Genomic DNA, 16,397 nt, shown 5'->3' with positions numbered 1-16,397 from the left:
TCAGAGCTATTCGCCTTAGAAACATGTCAAATATTTCTTTTTATGTAACTGTGTATGATAGATACTCCACATTTCTAAAATTTAGATAAAACATGCTTGTGTTTATAAAGGTCTCTACCAAGTGCAGTAATGTATTTTACAGTGAAAACTTTTGGAAAATTACATAGGTTGGGTCACACCTCTAAATATTGGTGTCAGGATATCACAACAAATGGTTAATTAAAACAAAATGGTAGTGCAGAATCCATATGTGGTTTTAAGAATTCTGAAGGAATACTGCATGGTTCCTCCGTCGAATTACCAAACTGCTCTCTAAGAAAGTGATTTGATGCAAACAAAAGAATATTGATGGCGAATGACTGATAAATAACTCTTTATGTTGTAAAAATGAACTTTTCCAAGAAATTACTCACTTGTAATCTCATAATAACCTAACGTGTTCAAAATTTGATTCGGGGCGTAGCATGTAACTTTTACTAATTACGACCTTATCGTTTTATATGGCCGTGCACCAGAGTCCCTCGATCTGTGAACTGTAATTCAGTCTGCTGCTATCTAAAGTGTCAATCATTCATTCTGCCTATGATTCGTCACCTAAAATCCACGGACTTATTTTAAGTCTAGATTTACGTTCAAATGAAAATGAGATGAAAGAAAAAAAATGAGATAAGATACCCCCCCCCCCCCACCCACAAAAAAAAATGATAAAAATAACATATTTTAACAAAATCGTAATTCAATCTCCGAATCGATAATACGAGACAACTTTTACATTTGGCGGACAGATGAGCATCACAAGTTACTGTATAATATAGTAAAATAGTGTGGCATTTGTTGGTCCAACATTTTACGACATAAAACCGGAAGTTGACTAATTTACGGTAGCTGTTTTGCTAAACACGTGTTGAAAGTGTGAATATTTGAGATATATTTCTGGACACCGTTGGCATAATTAGCGATGGGGAGAAAAAGGGACCTGACAAATGTGGTTAAATCAGGGCCTGGACGAAAGACAAAAAAGCAGAAACCACCTCAGCTTCCAGGCGCTTTAAAAAATGCAGATGCTGGTAAGCTGAAAATCTCACCAACATTCAGATATTCAGTACACGTATAGAAAACACATGAATTGACGAAAGAGACTTGATGAGACATAATACAAGAACTTAATTTTACGTCAAGCATTAAAAACAATGACTTTGTCCATATGGTTATTGTATATCTGCACATAACCTGTGAATATATATTTATAAAATATGAACTGTTCAAAGATTCTGTTACAAGATGTTTGAAAAAAAGTATTCCATTTATATATATAATTAATCTATCAACAAATCTGGCAATATGCTATGTTTTCTTGACTTAAGTGATAAGTAGATCATCGTTGTAGTTGTGATATCTTTATTCACCTCAAAATATTAACGTCAGTGATATATGCAACTATATTTATCATTATTTATTTCAATACCTCTAGATCTGCAAGGATTCGAACTTGGCTTACTAAGTGACTAGTTTGATGCTCAGTATGTGTAGCAGAGTATGACATATGTGTTGGTCTTAACCCCCTCCCATTTTATATTATTCTTGGTGTTGTTAATTACAACTGTGGCAAAAAACAATATATTGTGGATACATATTAAATGTATTGTTAATTTTTTTGTTTTCAGATGATTCTGAAAAGAAGTTGTCAAGCAGGCAGAAACAACGGTATGTAACTTTTGTCATAAACATTCAAAAGCATTTAAATTCATCCTGTGTGCCACTTCTTCCTACGGCAGCATCTTGCAAAGCATCACTTTTTGGGAAACTTACATTTTTTCTATATGCACCCACAGACAGATCTTGCAAATTTTAATAGTTTAGTTACAATTTGACAATAATGATGTGATTTTTTTCATGTCAAATGACCATTGATTTTCTAGAATTTAGCTATGACCAGATACACATACCATCAGCTAAGTACAAATAATCATATAGTCTCCATTGTTTTCACCGACAGATAATGTAAAAAAAGAATGTTTTGATCTAGAAATACAAAATATCTCACAAGAACAAAATCAATAAGCTGAATGTGTAATTGAAAGTTTCTTTTATCATGAAATGTGAAACTGAAATTGATACATGTGTGAAATTTTAGTGTAATTTGAATCATTTACAGAGCAAAGAAAAGATTACAGAAACAACAGGAGAAAATAGAAACAAAGAAAAAGAAAAAAGAGGAAAAATTACAACAAAGAAACAAAAAAGAGAATGAGAAGCCTGGAAAGTTTGCAAGGGCTCCTGTTGTTAACAAGAAAAGGAAAATGGAAGAAAGTGAAAGTGAAGAAGAAAGTGACGATGATGAGGTAGATGATGATGAGGATGATGAAGGTAAGCAAACATGCAAAAAGAATTTAGTTTGAGAATAATTAAAATAATATGGAAGTATTTTTAAAAATATGTTTTTGCTATGTCTCATTGGAAAACATCACCTGAGCAAAGTAAACACTGAAGCACAAGTGCAATGCATCCGTCTCTTTGAAAAGTTTGGAACAGTGAAAGTATATATGATAGAGATCAGCATAAGTGTAACTGTTCAGAATATTTGAGGTGTAACCCCAAATTTAAAGAATAGTGACTGTTTCAGTTGTTATTTATTAAGCTATCTGAAATACAATAACCAATACTCCTTATTTTATGGCTCCACAGGATGATATTAATAAACTTTAACATCAGGTTTTAGATTTTGCTTAACCAAGGCTTTCCTTGAAAAAAAATATTGCTCACCTCATCAGCCATTCAAAGCAATGTAACACACAATATCATTTTATTATGTTATTGGGTCATAAAAATAAAAATTACTAAGATGCTTGTTTCAAACAGGATTGAATTACATAATTTGCATGTTAATTTTGCAGACGATAGTGCTGAGGAGGAGATGAAGCCTGTCAAGGGGTACTCGGATGATAATAAAGCCTGGTTAAAACCATCAACTAAACAAAAGTTAATGGATTCAGATGAGGTATACTGATTTTAATAAACAAATGCTCAGTGAACTTCTAAATACTGTATAAAGTTGCCTTATTATACCCTCCTACAACAGGGCTCTTGATCTGCCAGATTTGGGGCCAATTCCCAATGCAAAATAGTATCTTTTTTCCCAATTTAGACCCGAAGTTTTCCCAATTCTAAGGAAAACACCATTATTTTTCCCAATTCTAATTGCCTCGGGGTCCCAGTCCCAAAATGGGGTGTGAGAACCCTGTACAATAAATTTGAGGAGATTTACTGGAATCAACTTTTCTGTCTTTCTGTATGTCCATAAACAATTTTTCCAAACAGCTCCTCCTAAACTACTGCATCAATTTCAGTGAAACTACACAGGAATGTTGGGGACCATGTGTAGATGTGCATGCAACCTTTTTTTTCCCAGCAAAATATTGGTTGCCAAGGAAACTAGTCAATGTAAATAAGATTTTGTTTGAAAATTTTGTCTGAACAAGTTCTCCTAATCTAATGTAATAGTTTCATTTTTATGACACAATGTTAGGCACAATGTGTAAATATACATGCATCCCTTTTTAAACAAAAAATGTGTTGTTGCCTCAGTAATGGGTCATTATAAATAAGATTTTTCAGTGTTTTGTGAGGACAACTCCACCAAACTAGTGGGTCAGTTTCAATGAAATTACATATAGTGATGATAGTGACCATGTAGGGTAGTGCATGCAAATTTTTTCCCCAAAAAACATTTGCTTGCCATAGCAACTGTATCATGGTAACTGACCAATTTAAACAGGTTTTCCTTTCTCATGTCTTTTGAAGAGTTTAACAAGTTGGAGTTTACATATGCATACATAATTTATTATAGATTTATAAATCTATTCAAATTACAATGTCAGTATTATAAAGTTAAGATATTTTGCAAATTACAGGGGTATGGAGAAGGGGGTAGGGGTGTATAAGCCAGTCATTGGCTCACAGTTCTAGTTTTTAATTGTCATGTGTATAATTTGATAATACATGTATATAGGTGATAGTGTTAAAAAGAAGTGTCAACTTATGTGTGATGAGCAGCAGGATGTTGGTAATTAAGGTTAAAAATTTCTGGTACAATGTTAATTTCCTTTTCTGATCTCTGATAACCTGTCTCCAATACCGAGTTTGAAAAATATCTTACAGTAGAATATCTTGTTTTAGTTGGTTATTAAAATTTTCTCTGTTTTGCAGTCAGAAGATGATGATGATGAAGATGAGGAAAGCGATGGCGTGGCAGGAGATGACTATGATGATTTGGGATTATCAGATGATGATGATGATGATGACGAGAGTGAAGATGACAGCGAGGAAAGTGGGGATGAAGATGTAAGTGACTTATTTCACTCTGTATAGATATACTACATTGTTAAATGTGTTTGTGTACCTTGTGGAATTAAGATGTGGTTTGAATACAATTATTGATGGGGTAATATTTCTTTTGTCCATATTTTGCCATAGTTAAATCAAATTTGAGGTTGAATTATAATCCTGTTGACATGTCAGTGTTTTGTATTTTACATCCCAGTCTTTAAGAAATAATTGCCCACAACCCAAATTAGAAATCAGTATGTTGATACCAATAATAACAAATGACCCATTTATTAACTTAAACCTTTCATGGACTTTGTTATTGTACTGTGATATTGTATATATTTTCAGCTGTTACCTGTAGAAAAGAAAGCCAAAAAACTTGAAAAGAAGAGAGAGAAAAACAAGTAAGGCACCTGGTCTCTTTGGTATATAAACATGTGTGTTAGAGTTAATTATATGGAAGTGGTATAGACACAGGCAGATAGATTATCTGTTACTGTAAAATTGGATTCCTCATTATCTATGTAGTCATCACTGTTTTAACGATTGATGGTCCTAATGACCTTTTGACAAGCCGTTAAGGTTGTAATAATAATAGTAATAGCTGTCCCTATAATATTTTTAATGTTTACATTCCATTGCCAAAAGTATTATTTGGCAAATTTATATTTTTTTGGTGGCTAAATAATGATTTAGGTCTTGAAGATGTGGGAACAAGAATTAACATCATATATACTACTCCTAGAAAGTGTGTCAAGCATTGAGGTCAAAGTGACTGTTTGAGATCAATGAGCTAAACATTTGTCTTGTGGTTTGTATTTTCATTGTTACTGACACAGAGTGATTTAAAAAACTGATTCCATATGCATGAAATTTATTTTGTACTGTATGATTTGTTACTTTTGCATCACCGGAGTCTGAGGTCATAGGTCAACTAGCACCTTGTCTAATTGTCTATATTTTTAACATCACTGAAGGAGTCTCATTCAAACTTCACAAACTGTATCACATTAGACTGATTTAGGTGGTAAAAACATTATGTAGAATACCGTATAATTGTTTATTTTTGTGGAGCTTATATTCCATTTTGTTCTGGTTTGGGCTAATTCACTGATATTAAATTTCATGCATATCTATAAACTGGTGTTCATAAATACAGACCCAACAAATAGTTTTGGAGATTTTTATTCACTGTAGAAATGTTCAATGGGTAATTTGCATGAATCCAGCAAAATTAAATTCCCCAGGAATGTTACACACTATACAGTAGGAATGTTCTGTCATTACTATAAAACAGGATTTAGAACATCCATGTCACTTCAACAGGTTTTCTTAACGTTTAACCAAAAATACAAATTATACAAATATTTCCATCTCAGTTTGCAACTTATCTTCAACAAATTGTGTAGTTAGATAAAATACAGTTACTCTGTTTATACACGTTTTTGTTGTTTTCAGAGAACTTGCTGAAGCAGAACTGCAGACAAACATCACAGACATGGAGAAATACACATTGCCTAGTGGTCAGGAGGTGGAAAAGGAAGATATCCTTTGATAAGAAGAAAGTGGTTTTGAAATCTGATTTGAAGTTCATACACTGGAACTTTCATTACTGTGATATCAATAAAAGTTAAGGTCTTCAGGTTTTCAACTTAGAATTTCTTCATGAGTGAAACCTATTTTAGTCATCAAACTTCGGAAAAACAGTGTGGTATCAGAGCTAAGTGTTACTGGCAGAATGTTTTGGGTGGCAGAGAAAACACACGCTTTGTTGGATGTATTCATGTACACATAACATTCACAAATTTGAGTGCTTGGGTGTAGAAACCTAATTCTATCATTAAGCATTTTTACAGTAAGAAACCAGTAGATATGGAATGAAAGAGTTAGTTTAGATTTTGTAGAATCCTACATCTGAATTACCAAATTGGGAATGTGTTGTGTTTTTTTTTTTCTTTTTTTCTTTCCTTTTTTTTTTCATTTGTGAAAATAGATGATTCTATGTTCTCAAGGGGTCTGATTGCAAAGTATTAAAGAAAATAAATACAGCTATGGAGAGAAATATATTGGTGATATACGACGATGCTATATATGTTGACCTTGACCTCAGTTTACCTTCTCAAGCACCAGATATTGCTATGGTACAGCAAAGGATCAAGGAAGTGATGCATGTCCTGGCAGACTTCAAAGATCGCCGTGAGCCTGGCAGGTAGGGAAATAAAAATTGTCTTTGGAATAACCAATTATCTTAACATACTATTTTTACATTTCGATAAAAATATGTATGACCTACATTTAATGAAAAGTATGAAAATAATTGTGTCAAGGTGATTGTTTCCTATACATGAACAGGTATGTAATTACCAGGTAACCATACAATAATTGCAGGTCTCGCCAGGAATATGTGCGACAGCTGAGGTCGGATTTCTGTACTTACTACAGCTATAATGAATATCTCATGGAAAAGATTATGACTTTGTTCCCTCTAGAGGTATGTAACACAAAGTCAGGCACCAGGATTATTTTACATCAATCTCTTTTCTCAATGGCATTAAACACCATATTGTCCTACTGGACAGACACGTTGGTCCCATACCTATCGGTTCTCTGTAACCTGCATAACATCATCAAATTCAATCAAATAGAGGCATGGTTCAGAATATATACTTAACATTCTTCTGATTAATCAGGTATGAAAATTATTGAAATATGGGGCTAGTGCACCTCCGATATAGATTTAAGATTTTCCTCAGTCATGCTCTATGTTTAAAAAGTTTTAGCTGTTAATATCTCTGACAAGTCCTAAAAGAAGGAAACGGCTGTATGATGTAATTCAAATCATTATCTGGCACTACTTTTTCAGATGCTAAAGTTGTATTAAAATGTGATTTTCTCTTGTTGGTTGTTCAATATTGAAGGGAGACTAATATTTTTCTTGGGTTTTACTTTTCGAAAATAAATGAAATATTTACTGAGTGTTCTATATCATAACATTGTGATATTAAGTACAGTCAACATTAAACCTGTAAAACGACCTTTTAAAAAATATAATTTAACTTTTCAAATAGCTTGACCAATAAGAACACATATATACATGTCTTTTTTATGTTTTTTTTTTCAAATTCATATTTCAGGTTCAGGAATTTTTGGAGGCAAATGAAGTACCAAGGCCAGTGACAATCAGAACTAACACACTAAAGACTCGCAGGCGAGATCTTGCACAGGTGATGATGATTGTGATGATGAAAAATCTCATACTGCATAAATGATTCCAAAGATGTAGGAAAATACTCATTTTTATTGATACATGTTTAATGCATTATTCTAATAAATTGTTTCTTTGACGGAAAGTTCCCTGTAGTTAATTGCTGACCCCAATTCATGATTGTAAGAGGTAAACAAATAGGAATTTTTTGTCATTTTTGTCTTACTATAATGTCTGTCATGACACTACCTAACTTTTGGCCATGGTGTTGAGTCTCTGCCTAAATGAGGAAGACTATGAGATTTGCCTCATCTGGGTAACAGGTTCGAGGCCTATATGGGGCAGTTGCTAGGTACCGGCTGCAGGTCAATGTTTTTTCTCCTGGAATTCAGTCTTTACCCTACCAACCAAACCTGGCACATCCTTAAATGATCCTGGCTGTTCATTGGACATAAAACAACAATAAACTAAACCAAGTGGGATGTTTACCTAATGATTAGCCCACTCTTTTGTATTATGTGACTGGTTAGAATGTCATACTATGTAGTACAGGTTATGATATTTCAGTGTGATGGCACTACGATAGCATCATTTATTAGCCCCAACATCCATGAACACTGTTTTTGTATGACCATAGCTGTAGTAATGAGATAAACGCCCAAAAAAAGTAACTAAAAACTCATGGGAATACTCTAGAATAAAGAAATATTTGATAGGTTTGTTGTATTGTACTGTACAAGTGAAATCCTTTCTCGGTATTTCTTTTTTGACGTACTTACTTTTATTGAATTGCAGGCTCTGATCAACCGGGGAGTCAACCTTGATCCCATTGGTAAATGGTCCAAGGTTGGTTTGATTGTGTTTGATGCACAGGTACCCCTAGGTAAGATATTCAGTAAAATTGTTTGGTGTTCAGTGTGATAATATCAAAATGTACATGATCAATCTGGTATGTAAACCTTTCCACTCAGAGTTGGCATTGGTTCAGGACATCATGTCGTACAGATTCAGATTTTACTACTTGACAATACGCAAGTATCTAAATTTTCACAGATATTGTCATTATCTTTTCAGAGTTACATGGTAAATTATGCTGATGCAAAAATATGTGTCAAAGAATATTTTGTGAAAAATTGCAAGTTCAAAAAATCTTCCTGTTGTGAGAGATTTAATCATACTTACAATTATAGTTTTTAATAGCTTTAAAACATTGACCTGTTTCTATTCTCTTCTCAAAATTTCCTTCCAATCAAGATTAAATTTTTGGTTAAAACTCTTAACAACAGTCCAATAAAGATGGAACAGTAAAAGATATGAGCAGGAGTTTTATTTTGTCATTGCTACACATATTAATCCATTTTCCTTACATTCCTCTCCTTGTGTCAAATGGATCCAACATGATGTACTCTGAAATGTGAATAAGGAAGCCTATTTATAAGTTATAATACCACTGTATGGTCTGCCATATTTAGGAGCAACCCCGGAGTACCTGGCTGGACATTACATCCTTCAGGGTGGATCCAGTTTCCTGCCTGTCATGGCACTTGCCCCCCAGGAAAGTGAGAGAATACTGGACATGGCCTCTGCCCCAGGTGGAAAGACTACCTACATTGGTAAATATATCAGTATTGTGTGATTAATATTGAATCCTAAATTACTGGGCTAGGTGAAAACCAGAAAAAAAGGGATTAAGAAAAATGATACTTAAAGGAAACGGGTAATTCAACAGGTATCTCATATTGTCTGTTGACTTTTCCTTATTGAACATATTTGTTCACAAACATTCATGTCTATTTAGAAAATGTTTATTTCTTCACTGAAGAAAACAAAACAATTTTTGACTTTGCCTGTACATGTATATTGTATTATTGTGTGTCTTTAGTATAAATTGTGACTTCAGAAGTATGGATGTATAAAATATTCACAGAACAGTTTTCACACTTCTTTATATAAATCACAAACTGTGCAGTCAGGCTTCTCCTTAGACTATCATAGTACCATAGCTGTTAAAAACTATCTAAAAAGATCTATTTTATATACAGGTTGTATTAAACATTCCACAGTCTCTGTAGATTTTACTTTTAGATTAGATTTTCAAATTTTTTCATTATAAAATTGTTTTAAATTTCTGTACAGCTGCCTTGATGAAAAATACGGGAACAATATTTGCCAATGATGCTAATGCAGACCGAGCAAAGGCCATTGTAGGCAATATCCATAGAATGGGCATCACAAACACCATTGTGTGTCACCATGATGGACGTGTGTTCCCAAAGGTAGGTTCTGAATCATAGCATGTAAATAGTAGTGATAATCCATATGGCAGTTATGGTAATGGTAACAATTTTCTTTGATGTATTTTGTAGCCTTAGATACTGTAAAATCCCATGTAACCTGCACAGTTTTTCTTTGAGAAAATAAATGTCCAAAGTTTGGGATGTGCACGTTACGTACCAAAAGGATTTTCAAAGTTTTTTCCATGGGAAATTTAAAGATTCTGTGAGGCTGCCATCATTGTTGATGTTTTATTTATGAACAAAAATGATAAACAAGATAATTACTGTATATATTTATACAAAATATCTATGTGAGTATCATGCAAAACCATGATGAAGTCTTTGAAACTAGATAGACAGAAAACTAAGGATCGGCCAAAATGTGAAGTGAAACACTGTTCTTCTTTTGAAAATATACATATGCATGTCTACAGTGCATTCCATGTGATTCCATTCTGTGCTCTGTATACCAATAGCTTACATGATATACAGAGTTGGGGCCTCAATTTATGTCAGTTGGTATGACCTCGATGCAACAGCGATACATGAAAGCAAAGTTGACTTGTGGAGAAGTCACCTGTGTACCAGGTATTTACCTGGTGTGGTCATGATTAGGTAGATGATGACTTGTACCAGTGATTTTGTTAGGTTGAAACTTCATATCATGTTACCATATAAGGTAATACAGAGTGGGATTGAGTTTGGGGTAAAAACATAAGCTACGAAGGTCACTGTCGCTAAAATAAATATATTTCATCAAATTTTGGTTTCCAGATGATAACTTCAGAAAGAATTGTTATGCCCCGCCCAACAAAGTTGATCTTGATGACAATATCCTTGTTTTTTCGTGGTTTTCTTTTCTTTGTTTTCATGGTATATGTACTCTTAATCCATTGAGCCTTATATATACACTAATACACATGTCCAGGAAAAACAATTGCTTCAAAAAACCAAGAAAATTGATCCTCACAAGGATGTATGATTTTATAGTTCACAAAGCACATAAAATTGAGCACATACATGTCTGTCTTGTCTCTAAGAACTAAGGGTTTTGTGTTGTTCTGTTGTAGATAATGAAAGGATTTGACAGAGTTCTGTTGGATGCACCGTGTAGTGGAACAGGGGTCATTTCCAAGGACGTAGCAGTTAAAATGAACAAGGTAATGTTCACAACAATTGTGAAACAAGCTTTGTAATAATTACTTTTTACAAAGCTCTGATTTGTGTAAACTTAAATTACTGGTAGTATATAATTCATGGCATGCATGTTGTGTTTCTGATTTCATAGTCAATTAAAAATATACACCTTCTAACAACACAGTGTAGAAAATTACATTAACATTCCATTTGACATTTTAAGGGTGCATCCTTACAAAACTTGTACTTACTATATCTTACTTACCCTGGATCTGATTAGATTTTGGTCAGCATTCAAGGTCAAAGGTCACTCTTAGCCACTTTTGAAAAAAGCTTTTGTACTAGATGCCTCATTTACCTTTGCTGCATGTGCCAGGAAGCTCGTGTTCACACCATAGCATCAAACTAACAAGTTCTACACCTGATTAAATTGTGATGGTCAATGTTAAAGGTCAAAGGTCAACCTTTACCACTTTTGAAATAAAAACACTTGTGTACAAGATACTTCTTAAACCCTCAATGAATTTGGCCAAAAAGGAGTTAAGAATATAGAAAATAACACAGCAGTGGGGTTAATATAAATGAGAATCTCTGCTCACTTTGTTTTAGTAAAATCTTGCATTATTTTATCATTAAGATGATGATGATTCTTAATCTCTTTACTTAATGTAAAATTGTATAGAAGGCTGTGATCACTTTCTTTCCTGAGCTGAAAAATGTGCATGTTGTACAAAATGCCTCTAATTAAAATAACACTGCTTCCAAGAGAGATGATTAATGTCAATTGAATGTATAATGTGTAAAGAAACACTGAAGTAATACCTGTATGTCTTCCTGCATCAGTTAAAATCTTGTCCTTATCTATGGTTTATTTTGACCCCAGGATGAGAAGGATATCCTTCGTTGTGCACATCTACAGAAGGAGCTATTATTGTCTGCCATTGACTGCTGTGATGCCAACTCAAAAACTGGAGGATATATAGTCTACTCAACATGTTCTGTACTGGTAGGTCAAGTAGAACAGAAAAGACTCTCATGTTTTGTTATTACCCTTTGTAAATGTAAAGGTGAAATTCCTTCAATTAGCTGTCCATCTATCTGTTTGTTAATTGATGTGTACATACAACTCCATCACACATGTATTTATGAGTGATATGTAATTTGCCATTTATGTCACAACTATTTTAATGCAAGACCTATTCTAGTAGTGTTGAATATTTGTCCTGCCTATACTGATGTATTGGCACTATTAGGTGAACTTTTCTCATTTAATAATTGAAAATACCTGAAGTGGATTTATAAATTTATAAATTTTTCAAGGTTAAAGTCACCTTTTCTATTTATAGAAATTGTTCAATTATACTAATTGGAATTTGAAGCATTGAAAACATTTTGATTTTATAATTTCAGTTGTAGAATAAGTTTTTTCCATACAACTTTATTTTCAACTGCACGTTCATGTACTTACAAGCACATTATTCCTACGATTTTGTAGAGATTGCATTACATGCGCAGAGAAGGTAGGCCTTGGTCCTGGCTTTAGTTTTACTCCTGAAAGCATCCAGCAACTTACCATGGAGGAGATATTGGCTAAATTTTGAATGATATGTTTGAGATGTGATGAAGACATGTTGTCAGAGTAATAAATTGTAATATCTTTGATCCTAAACTGATTTCATCACAGTTTCACAATGATCTGAAGTCCATCTAATACATCTAAGAGGACTAACTATTGATTTGTTTACAGACAGAAGAGAACGAGGCAGTGATTGACTACGCATTGAAGAAAAGGAATGTGAAGCTAGTTCCAACAGGCCTTGACTTTGGCAGGGAAGGATTTGTAAAGTATGTTCTTTCTGATCCACACTTATCATTACTTCAGCAATCAATGATATATTCTCAAAGCATAGTGTATATAGAAATCTCAGAACTTAATACCTGCGTCAAATACATCAATACTTACTGTATAATCAGACTGATATCCACTGAATTTGCCTATGTTATATTTTTGCATATGTCATAGTAGTGAAATACACCCAGAGAATTTTTCATTGGTTGTGCCAGTCAGAAGTCAATGTGACGTCATGATATGGACAATAATGCTACGTCTTCAATTGAAATGTCGCGGAAAAATTGTCGCTTATGTTTGATTTTGTCGTCCACATTCGACTTTAAAACCTGTCCGTATGTACCTTTTTCTTGGGTTGGGCAATAAAGAATATATTTGTTTTCATTTCATGTGAAATTTTTTGGTAACTTGTCTCGAAGATTTTTTTTGTTTCTTGGTGAATGATGTAAAATAAAAACTTTTAAGACATGTTTCATATTATCTCATATGAAAAATAATTTATATATATACACCTGGTAATGGAAAAAATATTACTGTGAAAGATCAGACAAAAAACCCTGAGCAGTACCACATTGAAGAAACCCTGGTTCTCTGGTTCAATAATCCACAACTGAGCTGAAGAAGCACAATACTCTGTCAGCTGTGTTACAAACATTGTACAACACTTCACAAATTATAGACTGACTCCCATTACACAACTATACCTGTTATAGTACTGTACCATTGTATGAGTCTAGTTAGAGGTTTAGTAATGTACCATTGTAAGGTTTAGGTGTCCCCCTACACTTGCTTGTGATATGTGTTCTGTTTTATAACATATGCTTCTGTTGGCAGTTTCCAGCAAAACAGATTCCATCCCCATATGAAACTTACGAGAAGATTCTACCCACATACACACAACATGGATGGATTTTTTGTGGCAAAATTCAAGAAATTTTCAAATAAAATTCCTGGTACAGGTAAGTTCATTGATTTAGCCAGTAATTCTGGGAAGGGATAAGATTGATGATTTAGCCAATAATTTCTGATACAGGTAAGGTAGATGATTAAGCCAATATTTATTTGATTGTTTTTTGGCAACAATTACCCTGGTGGATGGATCTTCTGTCTTTTTGTCTGAATACCTAGGCTTTTCATTCCATACTTTATATGTGTTATCAGTTATATATCTACATTTTTCATATTTCTCAAGGCCATCCCTCACAAATTATTATTACTGTGTAAATAATATGTGATGAAATATATGTCATTTGCAGTTTTAATGTGAACAACAACTACAGTTGCTTTCTGACAATGTAAATGTTTAGAATTGAGATTTTGGAGAATTATCAAAATTAAATAAGATTTAACACTACTTCTGTTTATTTCCTGGAATAGTTGTTTTGAATCCATGCATGAATTGAAATTCAGTTTTGAAATTACTCTGAACTCAGATGATTTATTTTACACTTGCTAAAAAGTTTTTTTTTGGGAACATTGAGTTGCCACTTTTCCCATCCATCTATACATTTGTGTCCAGAGCATAACTTTCCCATCAATTAAGCAAGGACCATGGAAGTTGGTATATACATTGTTCATACTAATACAATGTGTCTTGTGCCAAATTCAGGGCATGTGATCCCTTAATTAGATTTATTGCCCTTTGTTAAACCATTGTGTCACAAGCATAACTTTGCTTGTATTCAAGCTAAGATAATGAAACTTTGTTAAAACTTTATGTCCGTAGCATAACTCTGCTTTGATGTAAACTAAGATAATGACACTTGCTGTATACGTTGGTCATACTAAGAGGAAGAAGAAATAAGTTGAACCAAACTTAGTACCTGAAAGTCTTTAATTAGAGATGTTTTGCTCTTTGTTGAAATTTTGTGTCCAATTAAGTTGTTTTTGGGGAGCATTCATCAGTTTTACTATTAATGCAATTAGACCATCAGTAATGATTTACAGCAGAAAGTGAGATAAGAGTTTTTGGGGAGCATTCATCAGTTTCACTGATACGTTTGTTACTATTAATGCAATTAGACCATCAGTAATGATTTACAGCAGAAAGTGAGATAGAGTTTTTGGGGAGCATTCATCAGTTTCACTGATACGTTTGTTACTATTAATGCAATTAGACCATCAGTAATGATTTACAGCAGAAGGTGAGATAGAGTTTTTGGGGAGCATTCATCAGTTTCAATGATACGTTTGTTACTATTAATGCAATTAGACCATCAGTAATGATTTACAGCAGAAGGTGAGATAGAGTTTTTGGGGAGCATTCATCAGTTTCAATGATACGTTTGTTACTATTAATGCAATTAGACCATCAGTAATGATTTACAGCAGAAGGTGAGACAGAGTTTTAAAGTATCTCTATTGTCATTTTAGGTGGCACTGCAACTGATGCTGAAGCAGAAGATGAAAGTTCAAAGGTCATGGATAATAATAGCCCAAAGAAGGCTAAAAAACAAAGTGAAAATGTGAAAAACTCTTCCAACAAGGACAGTGATGATGATGATGAGGAGGAGGAGGAAACAAAAATAAATCAGAAAGGCAAATCCAAAAATAAATGGTTAGGCAAAAAGTCCAACAAAAAGAAATTTAAACCTGGACAGTTCAAGAAATTCAAACCTAATTCTAAATCAGCTGGAAAGTGAAACATGTGAAGTTAAAATAATTTCTGTACAATTAATGTTAATGGTTGTCATGATGTGGGTCAGGGGTTATCAATCATGCTTGGAAAATTTGGTTGGACATTTTCATGTTGAGATGTCAGCTGGTGTCATCCAAGTACCTTGTATCTGAAAGTGTCACAGAATTTTGTTTATGTCAACTTTGATTTGGAATGAGATCAAGTGTAATGAAATGGATTCTAATTGACATGACCATGCAAATGAAGTATAAAGTGCATTTTCTCAACAATTTTAGTGATATTCATATACATGTTGAAATTCATTGTTGAAATTAAATTTTTTTGAGAAAGTGTATGTTTATATGTGTTTATTTTATCTGCTATAAATCAGTATTTATTAATTTTTTCATCAATAAATTCATGGACACTTAATAAGTAAGTTGGAGTGTTGTGTAAACTTGGGTAAAGATCCAACATGTTTGGTTCAATACTCCCTATTGTGGCAGTTTCTGTTTCTCAGGTAGCTGAGAAACGGACTGGTCTGTGCTATCATGGTTGCGTCTTTGGGCAAGAAACTTTGGATAACATGCAACAGGCCTCTCATATGTTGTTCAGTGAGGTAACTACTGCTACGAGGAGATTCCACTCAAAACTTGTTTAAATCCTACCCTTAGAAGAACCGTACATATTTACTGTGTGTCCTGAGAAGTGACCAACATCTATTCGGTCTTTCCTGAAAATCGACAAATGCATTCACCATGTCCTGAAAAGTGACCAACATGTTTACTGTGTGTTCAGAAAGCGACCAACATGTTTACTGTCTGTCCGGAAAAGTGACCAACATGTTTACTGTGTATCCAGAAAGCGACCAACATGTTTACTGTTTGTCCGGAAAAGCGACCAACATGTTTACTGTCTGTGCTGAGAAGCGACCAACATGTTTACTGTGTGTCTATAGAAATGGCCACCATGTGTTCTGGGAAGTGA

The 16,397-nt window shown here is 33.6% G+C and overlaps 1 protein-coding gene across 1 annotated transcript; it reads left to right on the top strand.

Annotated features, from left to right (window-relative positions):
- The first annotated feature begins 913 nt into the window (after positions 1 to 913).
- LOC132553530 (probable 28S rRNA (cytosine-C(5))-methyltransferase) lies at positions 914 to 15,760 on the top strand. Its single transcript, XM_060217778.1, has 18 exons — positions 914 to 1,067; positions 1,665 to 1,704; positions 2,156 to 2,367; positions 2,895 to 2,998; positions 4,207 to 4,341; positions 4,675 to 4,730; positions 5,785 to 5,870; positions 6,442 to 6,535; positions 6,715 to 6,817; positions 7,461 to 7,550; positions 8,327 to 8,414; positions 9,004 to 9,144; positions 9,668 to 9,807; positions 10,878 to 10,967; positions 11,828 to 11,950; positions 12,692 to 12,789; positions 13,628 to 13,752; positions 15,167 to 15,760. Exons 1-18 carry the CDS (start codon positions 959 to 961, stop codon positions 15,433 to 15,435), a joined length of 2,103 nt encoding a protein of 700 aa, XP_060073761.1. The 5' UTR covers positions 914 to 958; the 3' UTR covers positions 15,436 to 15,760.
- Positions 15,761 to 16,397: the final 637 nt, after the last annotated feature.

Source organism: Ylistrum balloti, unplaced genomic scaffold (assembly GCF_031769215.1).
Source record: "Ylistrum balloti isolate Yb309-2 unplaced genomic scaffold, AGI_CSIRO_Ybal_v1 Utg370332, whole genome shotgun sequence".
NCBI classification, from domain to species: domain Eukaryota; kingdom Metazoa; phylum Mollusca; class Bivalvia; order Pectinida; family Pectinidae; genus Ylistrum; species Ylistrum balloti.
The sequence above is the reverse complement of the archived record's forward strand: the minus strand, read 5'-3'. Positions and strand labels throughout refer to the sequence as shown.

Excerpts from the sequence above, each read along its gene's own strand:
- LOC132553530 (XM_060217778.1), top strand. The coding sequence starts at position 959 with ATGGGGAGAAAAAGGGACCTGACAAATGTGGTTAAATCAGGGCCTGGA. Across the intron at positions 1,705-2,155 it reads TCAAGCAGGCAGAAACAACG|AGCAAAGAAAAGATTACAGA; the intron begins GTATGTAACTTT and ends AATCATTTACAG. Across the intron at positions 6,536-6,714 it reads GATCGCCGTGAGCCTGGCAG|GTCTCGCCAGGAATATGTGC; the intron begins GTAGGGAAATAA and ends CAATAATTGCAG.